Raw genomic sequence first — 19,145 nt, forward strand, 5'->3', positions numbered from 1 at the left:
CCTCAATCAATTTGTAGACAAATAGCCGCCGAGATAAGCAGGAAAGCTTAAATGTGCATTAAGTAACGCATATTCTGTGCTCCGTTTACGAGGCACGAAGAATCTCTTTTGTGTTGTCGAAAATGTTCGCGCCCTAAGACTAGCCTAAGGGTTGGAGTCTTGTTTATGAAATTGCTCCTTCTGGACATTTTTTACTCCGTTCTTGATTTTATGACGGCAATCCCTTTGTCTCGCGATCAGGCGGCGAGAGATTTTTGAATGATTATGTAACAGAGGAATGGTCGAGCGACCCATGGGAGAAACGATAGAAAGAGTGCCGATGCGGGCCTGTCTTGCCTGAGCCCTTTGTATTTTGCGCTGCAGTAAGCATTCACTGCTGTAAATGAACTTATAGGAGTTAGGCTCTTGTTATGAAGCAATGGAACAAAACTCTTTAGACAGAGTACTCACACCTGGTTGCACCCGCAGCCGCCGACCCGACTGAGGACCTGGCTGACACTACCGCGAAGTACATCAGCGGTGGCGGTGGTAGTCCCCCGGCTCCACAAACACCGACGCCGACACGACCAGCGCCTCCGACTATGAGACCAGCGCCTTCGACTATGCGTCCGGCGCCTCCGACTATGCGTCCGGCGCCTCCGACTATGCGTCCGGCGCCTTCGACTATGCGTCCGGCGCCTCCGACTTCGCCACCGGTGCCTCCGACTGCACCACCGGCGCCTCCCACTACACGACCAACATCTACCACTGTTGCTACCACAAGACGAACGACTCCACCACCAACAACGCCGACAACTCGACCAACGACGACGACCAAGCGCACAATACGAACGACTCAACCAACCACAAGACCGACAACTCGAGCAACGACGACGACAAAGCGTACAATTCGAACCACTAAACGAACCACTAGACCGACAACTCGACCAACGACGACGACGACGACAAAGCCAACCACAAGGCCTACAACTCGAGCAACGACGACGACAAAGCGTACAATTCGAACCACTAAACGAACCACTAGACCGACAACTCGACCAACGAGGACGACAAAGCCAACCACAAGGCCTACAACTCGAGCAACGACGACGACTAGAACGACAACTAGAACGACAACTAGAACGACAACTAGAACGACAACTAGAACTACAACTAGAACTACAACTAGAACTACAACTAGACGGACAACTACTAGAACGACAACTAAAACTACGACTAGACGGACAACTACTAGAACGACAACTAGACGGACAACTACTAGGACTACAACTACAACGACGTCTACCACAACTACTACTACAACGTCTACTACAACCACAACCACGACGTCTACAACTACTACTACCACGTCTACCACAACAACTAGCACGACGATCGGACGTAAGTCTGCATGAGTGTGCTGTGCGGTATGTAGTCCTTCGCTTGCATGTAGCGAGGATTTATTAGAATTGTAATGTGTTTTCAGTCATGATTTCTTTCTTACCATAGTTTGCAAATACCAGCGGGTCGTAGCACTATTCAGCTGAGGTAGAAAAGATAAAGTATAACCACCTTTATGTTCATAATAAAATTGCTCCAGAATCTAATATTTAGCATGACAGACACGAGGCAGACCACGTGGCAAAATTGTTTCGATTGAATTTTATTTTTAAGAACGTTGTGAAGAAACGCCAGTGTTGCAGCCGCCAAGAGACGGCTCCGCTCAGACAGATATTAAGTGTAGTAACGTGAAGAGTGAAGTGAGTGACAAGCGTGTAACGAGGGTTCTTTGTGAACAGCTCCTTCACCCGATGTTAGAAGGCTGGTGAAGCTCGCTCAACTTCTGTGGTCATGCGGTGTTATGTGGTCATAGTAAAAAAAAAAAAAGATTAAACAGTGTTTGTGCAGCTTTCAGAGGCTCTGCTTTTCTGCAATTCCATAGCTTCTCGCGTGTCGCGATACACTCGCACCAGAGACGCACATGCGAATGTAATAAAACTACTTTCTTCATTCTTCATGCGGCGACGTTGCACATCAAGTGCAATTATGTCGGGCTTTAAATTATGTATTTTTATATCCTTTTTTTTCTCGGATAATCTCAGTAACGCTCCGTGCGGCCTGATATCGAGGCCATGCGCGAAGAATTGCGGAAAACTTTCTAGAAGCTTTTAGCGGCTTTTGCGTCAGCGTTAGTTTTCATGTTCGCAGAAGGTGCGGCAAAATCCTCCTAATCGTGCATATCATAGGTGAAAAAACGTGCAGGGAATGTCAGTGTAAACATAACAAAAAAATAGTCGCTACCGCTTAGCTCATCGGACCATGCGCTGAGCCGCCGTGAGGATGTATTGCTGCATGTAGAGCTTTCCCAGTCTTGGACACGAAGAATAGAGCTGATCCCCGCGAATACTTTAACGGCTATTCATTAATCCGAAAATTCTTGCCTTTTTACATTTTCATAACCCACAGTAAACATAGCTTTCGAATACAGTACGAAGATTTAATGCATTGTACTAAATTCGCAATCGTCGTTTCCGAATAATATTTTTAAGAACCCGAATATTCTTAAGACGCCTCTACAAACACACGGAGAAAAAAGACTCTCAGCTAGGTTACCACTGTTTACCGCGCTGGCATTAGCGAGAGTTGTTTAAGAGAGTGAATGTGATATTATTGAATAACTAAGGCCTTTTCCTTCTGTAACCCGTGAAGTCACATTCGCACATTTTTCGTATCCCTGAGCATGACTGGTTGCCATGGCGCTTGCAATGACGGCATGCATGACGTCACTGCACTCTGACCACAGTGAGTATCATGGCGCTACGCCAACACCAGCGTGACAGTGCCGGTAAAAATGCGCTTAGAGGGACACTAAGGACAACTCCAGGCAATTATAGTTGTCAATTGAGGCTTCTCTGGTTCTTTGTTCCTATGTTGACTTTTGTCCAGGAGCAAAATATTTATTGCCGAGAAAACTGGATTTAAAACTCTACCCGTCAGTCGATTCCTACTCGTGATGTCGTTACTGAAAAGGACGGATTGCCGCTGTTTTAAAGTGAATGGCAGTGTAGTATAGCCTCTGGGATCCGCACGAAAGGCGGTGTGTGTGGCGCACGCATTTAACTTTTGAAATTGGCCGGTGATGGCGACACCTGTAGTTCGTACTCCATGGCAACTCTTTCTGGCAATGAAGTAGAGGCAGTAGAGCCGAAGCCCCCCCCCCCGCACTTATCATAAGTTGCGCAGTATAGTCCCCGCTCGCAGTTACTATTTTGATCTTGAAACTGTGTACTGTAAGGTTTCATTATTTGGGAGCATTTTAAATATAACTACCATTTTCCAAGGTTAGGAAGTCAATAAAAACCGTTTTCTTGATTAAAACAAAGGTGCCAGCCGCGTCTTCTTACAAAAAGCTTCAATAGATGGCGCTAGCTGCACCATCAACAGGCGCACCGACTTGCTTCCGAACTATTTGGCCGAATGGAACAATTAAGGTCCACTGGACCCTGTAGCCTTCCCTTCATTGCCAAGAAAAGCTGTGGCTGAATATAGCTGCTAAAAGCTCTGTTTTAGGTGCGAGTGATCTCTTTGATTCGAACACAGTGCACATCGATACAGGTCAAGTTCTTTTTGACCTCAATTTTCCTTCAACCACTTTCGCTCTGAAAGAAGCACCCTTGGGATCTTCACAGCATTTTCCCGCACTGCCTGTCAGCGTCCTAATTAGCTATGCATGATGGTGCTTGATTCACTCCTTACTGGTTTGCACCGAGGTGCAGAATCACGCCTGCTACTGTGTTATTTGTCCTAATATTGTACTAAACAAGTAGCTCCTTATTGTCCGGCGGAGACACACCAATCTAGCAAACAACCACAGCATAGCGAAATCATTAAAAAAATAACACATTCCGCATGGATTACATGGTTGCAACTCAATTAATCGTCCCTGGCTATGGAACCACATCATCATAAGCACTGCAAAGTCGGCAGGCAACAAACCGAAATGTTATCGTTAGATGTGGTTTATTGCGAGCACAATGGTCTGCAGCCACTCGACTTATTTAGTAAAATAAGAAGAGCCAATATTTATTCCTGACAACCGGAAATATTTATCTCCAGCGTAGCATCTCTAATCTTGCGATGAAGCTCACATCTATTTCTAGCTCGTTCTGCACTAAGTCGCACTTAATGGCAATATTTCAACCTTTTCTGGCGTTAAAACACACACAAAAAATTTTTCCCAAATTTTGTGAAAACGAAGCGGTCGGTGCAATACCTTCGAAAGTAATTACAATAAGACCACAAAATTATTTGCTATGCGGAAACAAAATAATTAGAGCAAATTGTTAACGTACATTTATGAAGTCCCTAACACTCAGTGAGTATTTTCTCGGGGAACATAGCACTCCGCTCATTCTGACCGGACCCTGTCATTCAGAAGAAATGCTTAACCTATGCTTGCACTAGGTGGCGAGAGTTGTCATCGACGTGGAGTCCTGCTATCTTGGTATTTCTACCGCTTGCTGCTTTCGCAGCAAGTCACTCCATATGAAATGGAACATGGATATTCATTTAAAATTAATGATCAAAGAATACGGCCCCTGCGCGTTACACCCGGCACAAAAGCGTATAGTTTCAATGGGCCAGCCATTTCACAATATTGAAATTAATGTGACCGAGAAAAACTCGCTCTTTAGGCGTTGGCAGTCACAGCATCTTAGTGCTGCGAGTGCCGATTGGCGCGGCTTCACATGGTTTTTAACCGGCACGCCGCAGCGATGAAGGAGCTGGTGTGCACGGTGGGCGACACGGCCGCGCTGCCTTCGATGTACCCGCCAGACAGGCTGTGCCACTACATCTTCTACACGCACGTCTACGTCACTGAGGCAGGACTTATATTTCCCACGCGACTTGTCAAGAGCTACGATGTTTTCAAGAATGTGATCCTAAAGTACACTAAGACCGAAGGAGGTGTTTCCATCGACATCAGGTGAGTACCCTTTCTGGCAATCAAAGGAGGGAATGAGGAGAGAGACACCGTTTGTGTGCGAGTGCGCTAACGCTGACGGAAAGAAACCTGTAGGTCTTACTTCCCATGCCTTGCTTGCACTGTCTTCCGGAGGGCTGCATAATTGTACGCCTCTATGGCGTACAACTCTGGCGCACTTTAAGCAAAACTGTTGTGTTTAAAGCTATGATTTGGCAAAGTCTGAGCCTGCGAAAAAAAACAACAGCAAATGATAGCTGCACACGGCGCCACAACTAGCTTCTCCCCTTTACTACGGTTTGCCTGCTGCGAAGCTCAGTACACAATATTTTGATGGCAGTTTCATATAGATTTGTCGAGTAAAAAATCTTTCAAAAAATTTAATATTCGCGACAGTATTGCAGCTTGAGAAAAAATATATTGATACAACCGCTCTCAAGTTGTCCACTAAGTACTGCAAATTATGTATTTACTTTTCATCCTCCAGAATCAAAGATTGCTTGGAAGCCCCTGAGTAAACCCGTTTTATTCTTTCTCGTGTGGTGTAGTACTTGTCCACCATTCCCTCCATGAATTCGCCAATCAACCACCGACCGGAAATTTCCTAGTGCTGCGGAGCACCTGAAAAGGTTGCGGTCAGGCGCGTCACTTAGCGGCGGGGGCAAATAATCTTTCGATCCCATCCGACACCTATTAGAAACTGAACCTGGATACGCATAATGCTAGAAGCTTATCTGTTGAACCTTATCTTATCTAGAAATGTTGTTACAGGTATTAGCTGTTGTGAATAAGCTGTCTAAGTGCTTGGTGAGGCTTGCAGGGCAGATGAACAATTTATAGTGTTAAAGACCAGATACATACTATGCTATTATGGTTTAGTCGACAGGTTAGAGTTAGGTCTGAAGCTCCTGATTATTGAGTAAATATATCTGGCAACATAGAGGAATTCTACAGCGTTAATGAGATGGAGGCAGTTAGTGAAGCTCAACTTGATAAGAGGCGGAGGGTGAAGGTTATACATGTTACACCCATACTTCTGGCTATAATGAAGTAGAAAGGTCGAATGAAAACATCCATTCGACAGGAATTACTAATAATTCGAATTACACTGTACTGATGGACGACATCAGTGACAAGGTAGGCAAGAAGCATAAGCAAGGCAGGCTGTGGCAGAATGGAGTACGGATTCTAGTAGGGAGGCGCTGTTAGTACACGTAGCAGAACAAAGCATTGACGGGTCACAAATGCCGTATTGCACAAACGGCTGGGCAGAATAGGACTTCGAAGCACTTTAATGACGACACTAAAAGCAATGGACTTATATTGCACGCCCATGTTTGCATTGTGCACAATGTGCACGCGCGAATGTGAGATATGGTGACCAAAAAATGGCGAGGTATGTTTAGCCTAGATTTAAATAGGGAATGGAAGAACCAGGTAAAACACAACATGTGTGAATTAGCCCCAAAACGGAAAGTATGTGAACTGAGCATTTATCGGGGGAACGGATATACCATTATAGCCGAATACGATGACATTAGTTTCCAGGAGATCAGTGGTAACCTCTGAAATACCATTACGGTGTTTGGCATAGATGACGCAGCTCGTAAGGATAGTGGCAAGCTATCCAAGGAGACAAAACATCCAATTAAGAAACGCCAAAGTACGATAACCTCCAACCGCAGAGATAAAATAAAACTTACAGAACTATGGAAGCCAATAAATAAGCCTGAGTTAAACGACACAGAAAACTGTATTATGGAGATAATTGAGCAGGGTGTAGAAGAAGGAAGGTAGCCTTAAATTGGTGGGGAAAAAAGTCGATGGCAAAAGAAGCCGAGGTTTTCGGATATCAGTTTTGTTGTCAGGCAACTGTGATATATTTTAAGATACTGTTATGGAGGTTTTCAACGTAATGGTCATATCCTCCTGGGGCTAGCAAAACCTTTCCTTTAAAATTTGACCTCGCTCGCACCAAGTAGCTGAAACTTCATTAGAAAAACAATAGCAGATTTTTTTGGCTAGAGCAAAAATATTGTAAGCGAAACTTCTACAAACCTTCCGAGGGGGGATCTGCGAATACAAAGATAGCTACAGTATCTTACGCTACGTGAAAAAACTGCATTTCTAAAAATCCACCCGTTGATAAATGCGCCGGTCCAGAATTTCTGGGTGTGATGACATGTACGCCCTTAGTGACGATGAAGGCAATTATTACAAATATGTACAGAAAGTTTATTCATCAAGGAATGCTACACTGATCTTTAAGGTAATCGAAATGATCAGGTTGGTAATAAAAAAGCCAGTGTTTTTGAGGAAGTGGACATTAAACTGCTTACGAAAAGGGAAGTCAAGAAATCTTCGTAAGCAATGAAATAAAAGGAGAAAGAAAGGCAGATGAGGGTCATTTAGGTGAAAATTTATTAAAAGATGGTGGGAACATTGCGCATGGAATAATTGACAGGTTGTATAAGAGGCGTCTCACGACCGCAATCCTAGCAGAATCTCGGAAGAACACTAAAGTTATCTTATTATAATAGAGAGGCCGTGTCAATAATTTGAAAAAATTAGATCGATAAGCTTACTCTCCGCTGTTGCAAGGCATTTGCTAACGCAATTGCTAATCGATCTATATAAACCCTAGTAGTCAATCAAAGTACCAAGCTTGCTTTCAGAAAGGCCACTCAAAAATAGCCAATATTCGCTCTCTGTTCGCTCACCGCCATGCAGAAATGCGCGCAGTATATGCGACACACGCACACGCACACGCACACGCACACGCACACGCACGCGCGCGCGCACGCACACACACACACACACACACACACACACACACACACACACACACACACACACACACACACACACACACACACACACACACACACACACACACACACACACACACACACACACACACACACACACACACACACACACACACACACACACACACACACACACACACACACACACACACACACACACACACACACACACACACACACACACACACACACACACACACACACACACACACACACACACACACACACACACACACACACACACACACACACACACACACACACACACACACACACACACACACACACACACACACACACACACACACACACACACACACACACACACACACACACACACACACACACACACACACACACACACACACACACACACACACACACACACACACACACACACACACACACACACACACACACACACACACACACACACACACACACACACACACACACACACACACACACACACACACACACACACACACACACACACACACACACACACACACACACACACACACACACACACACACACACACACACACACACACACACACACACACACACACACACACACACACACACACACACACACACACACACACACACACACACACACACACACACACACACACACACACACACACACACACACACACACACACACACACACACACACACACACACACACACACACACACACACACACACACACACACACACACACACACACACACACACACACACACACACACACACACACACACACACACACACACACACACACACACACACACACACACACACACACACACACACACACACACACACACACACACACACACACACACACACACACACACACACACACACACACACACACACACACACACACACACACACACACACACACACACACACACACACACACACACACACACACACACACACACACACACACACACACACACACACACACACACACACACACACACACACACACACACACACACACACACACACACACACACACACACACACACACACACACACACACACACACACACACACACACACACACACACACACACACACACACACACACACACACACACACACACACACACACACACACACACACACACACACACACACACACACACACACACACACACACACACACACACACACACACACACACACACACACACACACACACACACACACACACACACACACACACACACACACACACACACACACACACACACACACACACACACACACACACACACACACACACACACACACACACACACACACACACACACACACACACACACACACACACACACACACACACACACACACACACACACACACACACACACACACACACACGTATAGCGAAGTATACGCTTCGTTAAAGGGAACATATTTATCGATATTCCGATCGAAACGTCGAGTCGAATAAATATATTTCCTTTAACTAAGCGTATACTTCGCTATATATTCTTGTAAGCAGTCAATTACTTCATGCTTTCGCAACCTATATATATGTATATATATGTATATATATATATATATATATATACATATATATATATATATATATATATATATATGTATATATAAGGAAAGAGTTGAAGTGCACTTCTTAGAGAAACATTTATTTACCGACTGTTTCGGGCGGTGGACCGTCCTTCATCAGGGTAAGGTTGTTTGTGAACAAAGACGATCCACTTGCTCACGGCACCGCACACAGATGGAGAGGGAAAGACGCTCTCCTTTGAGGAAACAAAACAAAACACGAAAAGCAAGACAGTGGCAGACAAGGGTGTTCCCGCCGATTAAGGGGAAAATGAGGGCTGCAAAGCGAGCAGACAAAAAAGAAAAGAACGAATTCAAGAAAGGGGAAAAGAGGGGGTGGGGGGAAGGGAAGGAGGCAAAAGGTTGTAGCGGAAGTGGAGAGGGGTGAGCTGTCTGCGAGGAAAACCGTTGAGAAGAAATATTGTGGGCGGAGGCTTCCTTCGGCGGGAGCGGGACGTTCGAACACGCGGGAGGAAAACATTATCGCGTCCGTTGCATCACAGTGCCAACCGCCCGACAGAAGTGTGGTTACTGACTGTTTGAATGTGAGTTACGGCGGCGGCGGCGCGGTCACATCGACGGAGAGTTAACCGGCCAGACGCCGGACGGAAACCTGATCCCGTGGTTTGGCCTCGCGGAACCCAGCGCAAGCCCCCGGCCGCTACTCGTCAGCCGCGCGCCCCCTCGCAAAGACAGTGCGCCGCCGACGAGGTGCCCTTTCAAGGAGCGAAGTGGGGGCAGAGCAACGAAAAAGCGAGAGAAAGAGAGGGCGTACGCAGAGAAGGAAAAATAAAAAGAAGAAAACAAAAGAAGAGACAAGAAAAAGGGGGGGGGGGGGTGGAAGGCCCCCTTATGGCTTACTGTAGAAGTCGTTTCAGCAGCAATGTTTGGGCATAAGGAAGAAAAGAAAGATTGCGGTAGGAGACAGGCGGCATGTAGACGCATACACCCAAAATGGTATGACCTCAGGCGATTCAGTGAGGAAGCTGTGAATCTCACTAGGCCTCTGATTTCTGAAGTGCGGAGAGAGCTCCGGGGTTCTCATTTATACCGTTCTGCACCGTATTAAATTTGAAAATAAAGTATGACTCCCGTTGTTCCCGCTCACGGGTATTTTTGAAGCCGCTCTGTAGCAGAGTGACTTTAATTCTGTCGAAATCATGATTTTCTTGACGGACGTGTTTCGACAGGGGGAGGAGAGGAAGTGATTTGGCATGCGCGCGGTGATTATTGAATCGAATTCGGAAGGGATTCTCGGTCTGGCCAATATATTGCATTTGACAGTTGCCGCACTCGAGCATGTACAGTACGTTACTACTGTCACAATTCAAGTTCTCCTCGAATGGAGTGTTTGAAATTAGAGTGTGTGCTCTGAGCCAACGTCGTTTTCTGCATGTGCTTGCAGACTTGACACCGAATCTTCCCGCAAGGCACGCAACCTACAGGCTCTTGTTTACTGATACTAGAGTGAACCACATAATTTTGCAAATTTTTTGGTCGTCGGTAGGTGACCCGTGGAGCCGTTGGGAAAATCTTTGAGAGTCGGTCGCTTTGTTCGATGATGTTAAAATGTTTTCTTAGAATTTTGTTCACATTCGAAAGGTTGTTCGCAATGGTTAAGACTAGATTAGAGCGGTGTTCATTGGGAGCTGCTGACGCGGGATCCCCAAACAGTTCGTCACGATTTCTCTCTTCCGCTTTTCTAATTGCATCGTCGACAATAGAGAGCGGATAGCGCTGATGATTCAAAACCTCCCGCATACGATTAGAATTTTCCTTAAAATCTTCTGAGCGTGAGCACACTCGTTTGAATCTGATGGCCTGAGAGTATGAAATAGAGGTTTTGCAGTGGCGTGGGTGGCAGCTCTTGTAATGGAGGTACTGCTGTCTATCAGTGGGCTTCCTGTAGACACTGGTGATTAAGATGCCCTGTTCTATTCGAATCAAGACGTCCAAAAAGTTAATTTGAATTGTCGAATAGGTGTGCGTAAAAGAGAGGTTTGGATGTATGTTGTTAAATGATGAGATAAACTGGATGAGCTCGTCCTCAGCTCTTCTCCACTGCTCCACTTCTCCACTTCATTCTCCACTTCCGCTACAACCTTTTGCCTCCTTCCCTTCCCCCCACCCCCTCTTTTCCCCTTTCTTGAATTCGTTCTTTTCTTTTTTGTCTGCTCGCTTTGCAGCCCTCATTTTCCCCTTAATCGGCAGGAGCACCCTTGTCCGCCACTGTCTTGCTTTTCGTGTTTTGTTTTGTTTCCTCAAAGGAGAGCGTCTTTCCCTCTCCATCTGTGTGCGGTGCCGTGAGCAAGTGGATCGTCTTTGTTCACAAACAACCTTACCCTGATGAAGGACGGTCCACCGTCCGAAACCGTCGGAAAATAAATGTTTCTCTAAGAAGTGTACTTCAACTCTTTCCTTATGTTATCAGCAGTCGAGCAAGTTTTTTCATCGTAATATATATATATATATATATAGAAGAAGGGGTCACAACATTGCAATTATCTTCATTTAATAACGACAGTTTCGAACGGAGGACCGTCCTTCCATACCCTGTGGAAGGACGGTCCTCCATGCGACTGTCGGTATTAAATGAAGATAATTGCAATGTTGTGACCCCTTCTTCTACAAGTATTCCTGGCCCATTGAACGACAAGACCTGCTGCAACTATATATATAGATATATATACAGAGTGTTTGACTTAAGATGTTCTGCAATAATCAAGGACGGTCTTTCTGAGCTCGAAGAGCATTTTTCTGCACAGCATTGTCTGCAGTGTAGCGCATCGGAATAGAGGTAACACGTACTAACTAGCAGGCTTCTTAACTAATATTGAAAACACTTTTAACTATTATCGTTATTCTCCGTATTTAATTAGAGGCGTGTGCTCTGCGTAAGTAGTATCCGTATTAGTGTTCAGAATTTTAAAAACGCAGCTTTCCTCGTCGATGTGCCTGAACAATTTTTGGCTTTTTCAACGAGTTACACGCTGTGGAGGCGTTTCTTTGCCTGGAAGCATTTCCGAAGTGCATACATTTTAGCGCGACGTAGACTGTGCCGAAAAAAATTGTTAAAACTCAAAAAAATCATTTTTTAAAATTGCAGATAGTCTTATTTGAAACACTCGGTATTACGAGAAGACGTTCCTCGAAATCTCAGCAGCGATGCATGTATTGGGTAATCCGAGGGTAGAGGAGTCGAACTTAAAGGTACAAGAGAATAAATAGAACGGCTGCACAAAGGGAAATCTAGAATGCTGTAATGCAAGGAGACAAGATCTCTGTAGCACAATTCACTCCGCGTTTAGAGCACGTATCGTACTATTTTAATGAAGAACACTTTACTAGGCTTAGATTTGCTGACTGTATCGCCTGGCTAAGCAACTCAGGGGCCGAATTGCAAAGGGTGATCGAAGACCTTGACAGGCAAACAGGCAAAGCAATAACGTAGGTATAAAATTCAAATTAACAAAGCCAAAGTAATCTTAAGCAGTCCCTGAAGCGAACAAGTCGCTATATCGCTATTCCTCACAGAGCACAAGAGTTAAACCGCCATTCAACTAAGTTTAACCAATAACTTTTTTAGCTTTGACTTTAGGAGGCAGAATAATATCGCAAAATTAATGGTCGTGAACATCAAAGCTGAACCCAGTTTCGGAATTTTCTTAATCGCGAATGTAGTTTAATGTACCGAAAGCCAGAAATGAGCATTTGAAAGCTCGTTGAGTTGGCTTGCTCCCCATGAACATTTATAACATAGTGTTTATCGCGTTTATAATGCAGCAAATGCGTACACCGCTTCTGTATTTTTTTTACTTACAAGAAGTTAAGGTGATTTCCGTGACGATATTACATGCGGAGACACCATTTTATATATGTGAAGTGCGGGATGAACAACACAAGCAGCTTTTTAACCATATATTTGACGTTGAATATTTCGAAATACATTGCCGCTTAAGGATACTTAAACACGTGTTCACCTGCAGTGTTGCAGGCTGTCAGTTTTCGCAATTTAATGCAGTTCATGAAATAAAAAAAATAAGGAGTTAAATTCACGTATTTATCCTTTATTAATAGATCAACAGAGCTAGTAGAAAAGTAGCTAAACAGAGCTAGTAGAATCCACCTGCACAAACTGCACTGTCGTATCTCTCATGACGTTTCGAAGGCACATCTCTGTTGAATAACTTGAAACATCCTGTATAGGAAGTGAGACTCACCTACGACACTAATGAAAACCAACCACAACCCACTACTTGAAGTACACTGAAAAACATCCCCTTTATTGTTAATGCACAAACTCTTAAGAAAAGTAAACATACCTGATATCGAAGTTTTTAAATAGTTATCCTCGAGACAAACTTACTAGAGAGAAAGCCATTTGCTTGAACCACTTTTCGACACCATTGAAACATCTATGCTCTGTTTTTCTCGCGGACTGTTTGCGACTGGAACTCTCTTCCGGGGGATGTTTTGCAGCCCTCTAGTTTTGTTCGGGTTTCTGAATATCATTTTTCGAGTAATTGGCTGTTGTATCTCTTTTCATTGTTTCTAGCTTCGTGAGCTTCAGTTTCTTGTGCCACTGTTAGTGTTCATATTTTGTGGAGCCCCTCCTGCACGAGCAACAATCTGGGCCTATGGTGATTTGAAATAAATAAAACCTAACCACCGAAAATTGTAAGTGGTTAGGTATCATAAGTATTTAGGCCAGGGAGTTATCTTGGCCTCAAAACTGATATAACTGAGAATAAAAGAGTGCATTTAGCAGCATCGAAGAGCAGTTCTCACTATTTGGCAAAAATAAAGTTTACAAAAGCCGTATCTTACCCCTCCGAACTTATGGGGCAGAAAGGGGGGGGGGGGGGGAAGCTACCGCAATGGGTTGAACCTGAAGTGAGGAACGGCGCAGTGGGGTATGGTAAAGAAAATTATAATTCCAGTATTAAGTAATTAGAGGAGAGCAACATGTTATCAATGTCAAAAACGTGAAGAAATGCACTAAGCCGAATAAATCGCAAGGGTAGTTGTGTGCGTCAGTCAGGTTGGCTTAAGCGTTCAGTTAGATTATGGGTATAAGGTTATCAGAGATGACATAGGAAAGGATTAATTGGAGATATATGGGGAAGGCTTTGTCCTGCAGGGGTCCTAATTAGGCTGAAGCTGGTAATTCTTCCTCATTCGCATTGGGGGCAAGTGGGAGTGGCAGCAAAAAGTAGGCATGTCATAGAACGCTCGAATTATTCTCTGTAACTTACCCTGTTGTGCGGTGCTGAGAACAACTCCTGCGGTTTTATTACAGGTACCTTCAAGAAGACAAGATACACCTGTCGCGGAGTCATTTTAAGACGCTGGCGGATAACCGAATACGGCACTACGGCTTCCTCAATGTCATCGAGTACATCAATAACCTGGACAAAATATTAAGGAGCATTAGCAAGGTTTTTAAGACGGTGCGTGCCAAGAGATTCGCTTGCGGTGTGGGTGGCATTAATGCCATGTCTTTTCGGCGGTCAACTTTCAATAAACACAGGATTATATTCCTCCCACGCGCACGGCTCGCGATTGCAGAAAACTGAGGTAGAAACTTCTTGGACCAAAATTTCGGCCAGTGGTGGGTTCTTCGTGCTTTCCAGCAAATGTAACCATAATGACGGGAGTTTGAAAATCACGAACATGTGGAAGCGAGACTAGTTGGGGGTACCACGAAGTTGCGGATGGCCGTGTTTTGCTGCAAAAAAGCGAGCGAACCATTTTTGTGAAGGTAAAATATGTGACAAAGTGACTATATGTGCTGTATCTATATTTTGAGCGAGAAACGATTGATGAATAGAGGTAGTTTTCTAGCTTCGGTTCTCTCGTAGCGGAGCTAAGACTGCCTTAAAAGTGCATAATTATTTGTGCCCCTAATTATAACCAATCCAAGCTGCTTGGAATCTTGGATTGTGCAGCGATAAGGTTCTCGTTCCTGAAGAGAAAGGGAAGAATAGGGAGATACGGAGATGAAACCAGGCAGTGTCCTGTAGGCCACATTACAAGAGGGTACGACGGTTATTATGAGCGAGGTAGTGCTACCAAGAGCCCAAGAGCTTGCATCCTTTGTTGTCATGATCAACATGCGCATAGCGGTAGCTGAGAGCGACTTTATAGCTCTGAAAGAATGGTAGTACGTTTTGTAGGACAAGCAGAAAGTCGATTAATTTGTGCTTATGATAGGCCATTGGGATCTAAGCTATGTTTCCTTGACATGATGCTTACAGTGTGGCTAAGATTTTAAAGAATGAAGCAGACAGCACATAAAAGCAATAATGTCTGATGTGCTGTTGTAAAGGACGTAGAATTTTTTTACTTCTTATGAGCACCTGTTTTGTAGCGTCCTAACTTTAAAAAAGGGACGCTGTAATAAAATGTCCGCACTAACAACGCGACGTACAAATTGCACCTTTAATAACTAAGCGAATGCAGAAATTCTAAGGTAGGGCGGGATTATCAAATCATTATGCGTCGATATGACAACGGTGCTTACTGTAAGGAACGCAGTTAAGTACGCACAATTAGGCAGCATTTTGTCGAGAGAAACAGAGTAGTACGCATTTTTTAGCTCTCGGTTTTCGATGATGACATAAAGCACATCGCTCCTAGTCGGACTCTTCCGTCTGAACAGCGATTTCAAATAGGGATGCTGCGAGTTAAATGCTTTCAGAATGAGAGGATCATTTGCCGCTTCCTGTTATTCATGTTCCAGATGGCTGCCTTGGTGGCCAATTCTGATACAGAACTTGCTCGTAGCAGCAGCAGATTACTTATTAGCGAGTTAGTGCTCGTGGCGACCATAGACTGGAGATTGCTATAGCCATTCAAAAGGTCGTCATTCCTGCCTTTCTCCATCGACCGTGCACATTGTTTCCAACACTATTCGAAATTCCTCGTTTACATATCATCTCTCTGGGGCGGCGGTTTTCGGGCTGTGGTCTCTATTTCTTCAAGTCGACCTTACAGCAAGAATTTTCGTTTCCAGGAGCTCCCACCGGTTCCAGGAGGAAAAACCATAGTAGCCATTGGTGTGATTGGTTACAACTCTACTACAGACTGGAACAAGTACAAGGGTTACATCAAGCGAGCCGCTGGTGCCACGTGAGTCCACTGCACATAGGTTTCTTGCACGCTGCACAAGAACAAGCACGTTTATTGTGGGCACTTGGTCAGGCTCCAGAGTGTGGCACAGGTTACGAGTGAAACGCACCTATAAGGAGCCATTTTTCGGCGGAAGAAACATATATATGAGGAAAACTGAACCCGTCCTATGTACTCTTCTGGTATTTAGAGTTGTTTCACGTAATTTGAGCAAGGTTTACATGAAATGCAATTTTTTGCGAAAAAGACCTAAAAGGTCTTGCTGATGATTGCCGAGAGAGCACTTCTCAGTGCGTTTCTTCGACATATTTTTATTCTTTTTTGATAAAAGGAACTTCATAATTGTTTTTCTTACGTCTTGGAGAAATTTGTGAAAGAGAATTTGCGCTTGTTGGCAGTGTTTCGCGCACTGCCTCATGTTCACCTTATAGCTAGGGGCTCGGCTTTTCAATTCAACCCCCCTCCCCCCCCCCTCCCCGCAAAGAAAAAAAAACGAAAAATGTGCGCCGAATCCAATCTCTGAATTTCGGTCTCAATCGAAAAAGGTCAGTATCTATGGCATGGAGGCCACAGCTTGTTTGCTGTTATTACCGAATTAAATAAGGAAATACAGGGTCTGTTCTGAAAGTAGTAGGACAGGTTTTTTCCTGGGCGAACGGGCGGAGGAGAGGCGGTCTGCGCGTGCAGGATCGTTGAAGGGGGATATTGGGAATGCTGGGGAAAATCGGCAGTCGGCTCTCGGCCGTTGAAGAGAGCAGGTCACTTGTACTGTGAACCCTTGTCGAAACGTCTCGTCACGCAGAATCAATGAGCGTTTACTGGATCAGCGATACGCGATAGAATTTTGTGTAAATCTTGGTAAAATGGGCAAAGAGACTCACGACATGATTAAGGAGGCCTGCGGTGACGCTGCCATGAGTAGATAAGGTGTTTTTTGTGTCGAACAAGCGGTTCCGAGAAGGTCAGGAAAGAGTGGAAGACGTCGTCCGCTCCGGACGCCCTTCGACCAGCAAGACCAAAGAAAATGTGTAGCGAGTGAAACATTTACTGAACTGTGATCGCAGGATGAGTATAAGAATGATTGCTGATGACATGAGCATTCCTTAAACCCAAGTTTTTGTGATCGTGACAGAAAACCTAGCCATGAGGAAAGTGTTCGCCAAGTTGGTGCCGGGAGTGTTGTCAGAGGAGCAAAAGGCCAACCAGAAAGCGATCTGCCAGGATCTTCTTCATCATGTGAATGAGGACCCCAATTTTTTGCCCAGCACATGGCGGCAACGCTGCCTCAGGACCCCTACAGCCCCGACTTGGCCCCGCCAGACTTTTTTCTATTCCCGAGAATAAAATCGACGCCCAAGGGGAAGCATCACGGATCGGTAGAGGTGGTTCAAAAGGTCGTGATGAGGGAGCTAAACAGCATTCCGGTACACGCGTTCCTGGAGGCGTACGAAAACTGGAAAACTCATTTGCCGCAGCGTGTAGGTGCGGAAGGCCGCTAGTTTGAAAAGTCTAGTCGTTTGTACTATTCTCTTGAATAAATTTTATAAAATAAAATGAGTCCTACTACTTTCAGAACAGACCCTGTAAATCATGTACGCCAGCCAGGAACTTGGTGAACGTGGTACGTTGGCAGTAAGCAGCGCATTCATGCGTTTGGAGGCACGTTCTTGCACGCACCTGCGCAGAGCGCTGGTCACTGCCATTACCCCTAAGCCAGCTACTTCGTCAAGTAGGTTCCTGCACTGTATGTAAGGACGCTGACGTGAAACCATGTGTATATGTCATAAAATGTCTAATGTTCTAGATATCGGGTCTGTTAAAAAGGAGTTCCACTGCTGCAGTCCACACGCAGGCTGTGCGATGCCCCTGTGTCCCAACCCAGTGCAACATTTCAATGCTAACCCGACATGCCGCCGCCTTTAAGAAGTCTACTTAAAGCTTTGTCTCAAGGTTGATCGTTTAACTTCCGTTACTTTCACTAATGGCGACAACTTATCCTTTAACAAGCACGCCTCTGATACGACCATTTACGCGATGAGTAAATCGAAGGCTTGAGCCTGCAAAAAGGCTGAGATAAACATAAGACTTTTTGCCACACTGTGATCCAACATCATATCACCGCAAAAAAAAAAATCAGTGATTCGTCTGCAGAAAATAATGATCGCCGAAAAAAAAGATCGTAAACTAGGTTATGAAATTAAAGACCGCAAAAAGTACTCCGAATTTTTCGAAAACAAAAACCGGCGATTGCAAGCCTACTAATTGGCCTATCCCTCCTAACGACTATGTCAGCGCTGTCTACGTAGCTCTAACTTTCATGGCAATTTGTGCGCAAATATGACGGATACAGGTATGCATAAAGCCATCTTAATGTACCCTGGCCCGTTAACACTAAATTTTGAGAAACGTTCAATGAAAAGAATCAAGGAAAGATGGCTCTACCCATAACTGTAAAACAAGAACTGGAACCGTAAAATGCAACGATCAGCCGGCCCGTTGCCATTGCCGCAGGAATTTGGTATAGGATGCTCTTTATCAGCGGTCTATGCTCGCGGTACATTACTAAGTTCATGGCTTTTATCAAAACTTCATGGCTCCTACTTCATGGCTCTTATAGAAGGGTAAGGACT

The 19,145-nt window shown here is 44.7% G+C and overlaps 1 protein-coding gene across 1 annotated transcript in view; it reads left to right on the plus strand.

Moving 5' to 3' along the window:
- Nucleotides 1–1,326: 1,326 nt before the first annotated feature.
- Nucleotides 1,327–19,145, plus strand: part of LOC149362991 (uncharacterized) — a 42,760-nt gene continuing 24,941 nt past the window's right edge. Inside the window, exons 1-4 of the mRNA XM_089568408.1 lie at nucleotides 1,327–1,380; nucleotides 4,753–4,966; nucleotides 14,684–14,834; nucleotides 16,400–16,515. Of these exons, the coding sequence (XP_089424534.1) occupies nucleotides 4,755–4,966; nucleotides 14,684–14,834; nucleotides 16,400–16,515 (479 nt within the window). The 5' untranslated portion in view covers nucleotides 1,327–1,380; nucleotides 4,753–4,754. The remainder of the gene's footprint in view (nucleotides 1,381–4,752; nucleotides 4,967–14,683; nucleotides 14,835–16,399; nucleotides 16,516–19,145) is intronic.

The sequence above is a fragment of the Amblyomma mixtum genome, chromosome 2 (assembly GCF_055824585.1).
Source record: "Amblyomma mixtum isolate Tamu chromosome 2, ASM5582458v1, whole genome shotgun sequence".
NCBI lineage: Eukaryota > Metazoa > Arthropoda > Arachnida > Ixodida > Ixodidae > Amblyomma > Amblyomma mixtum.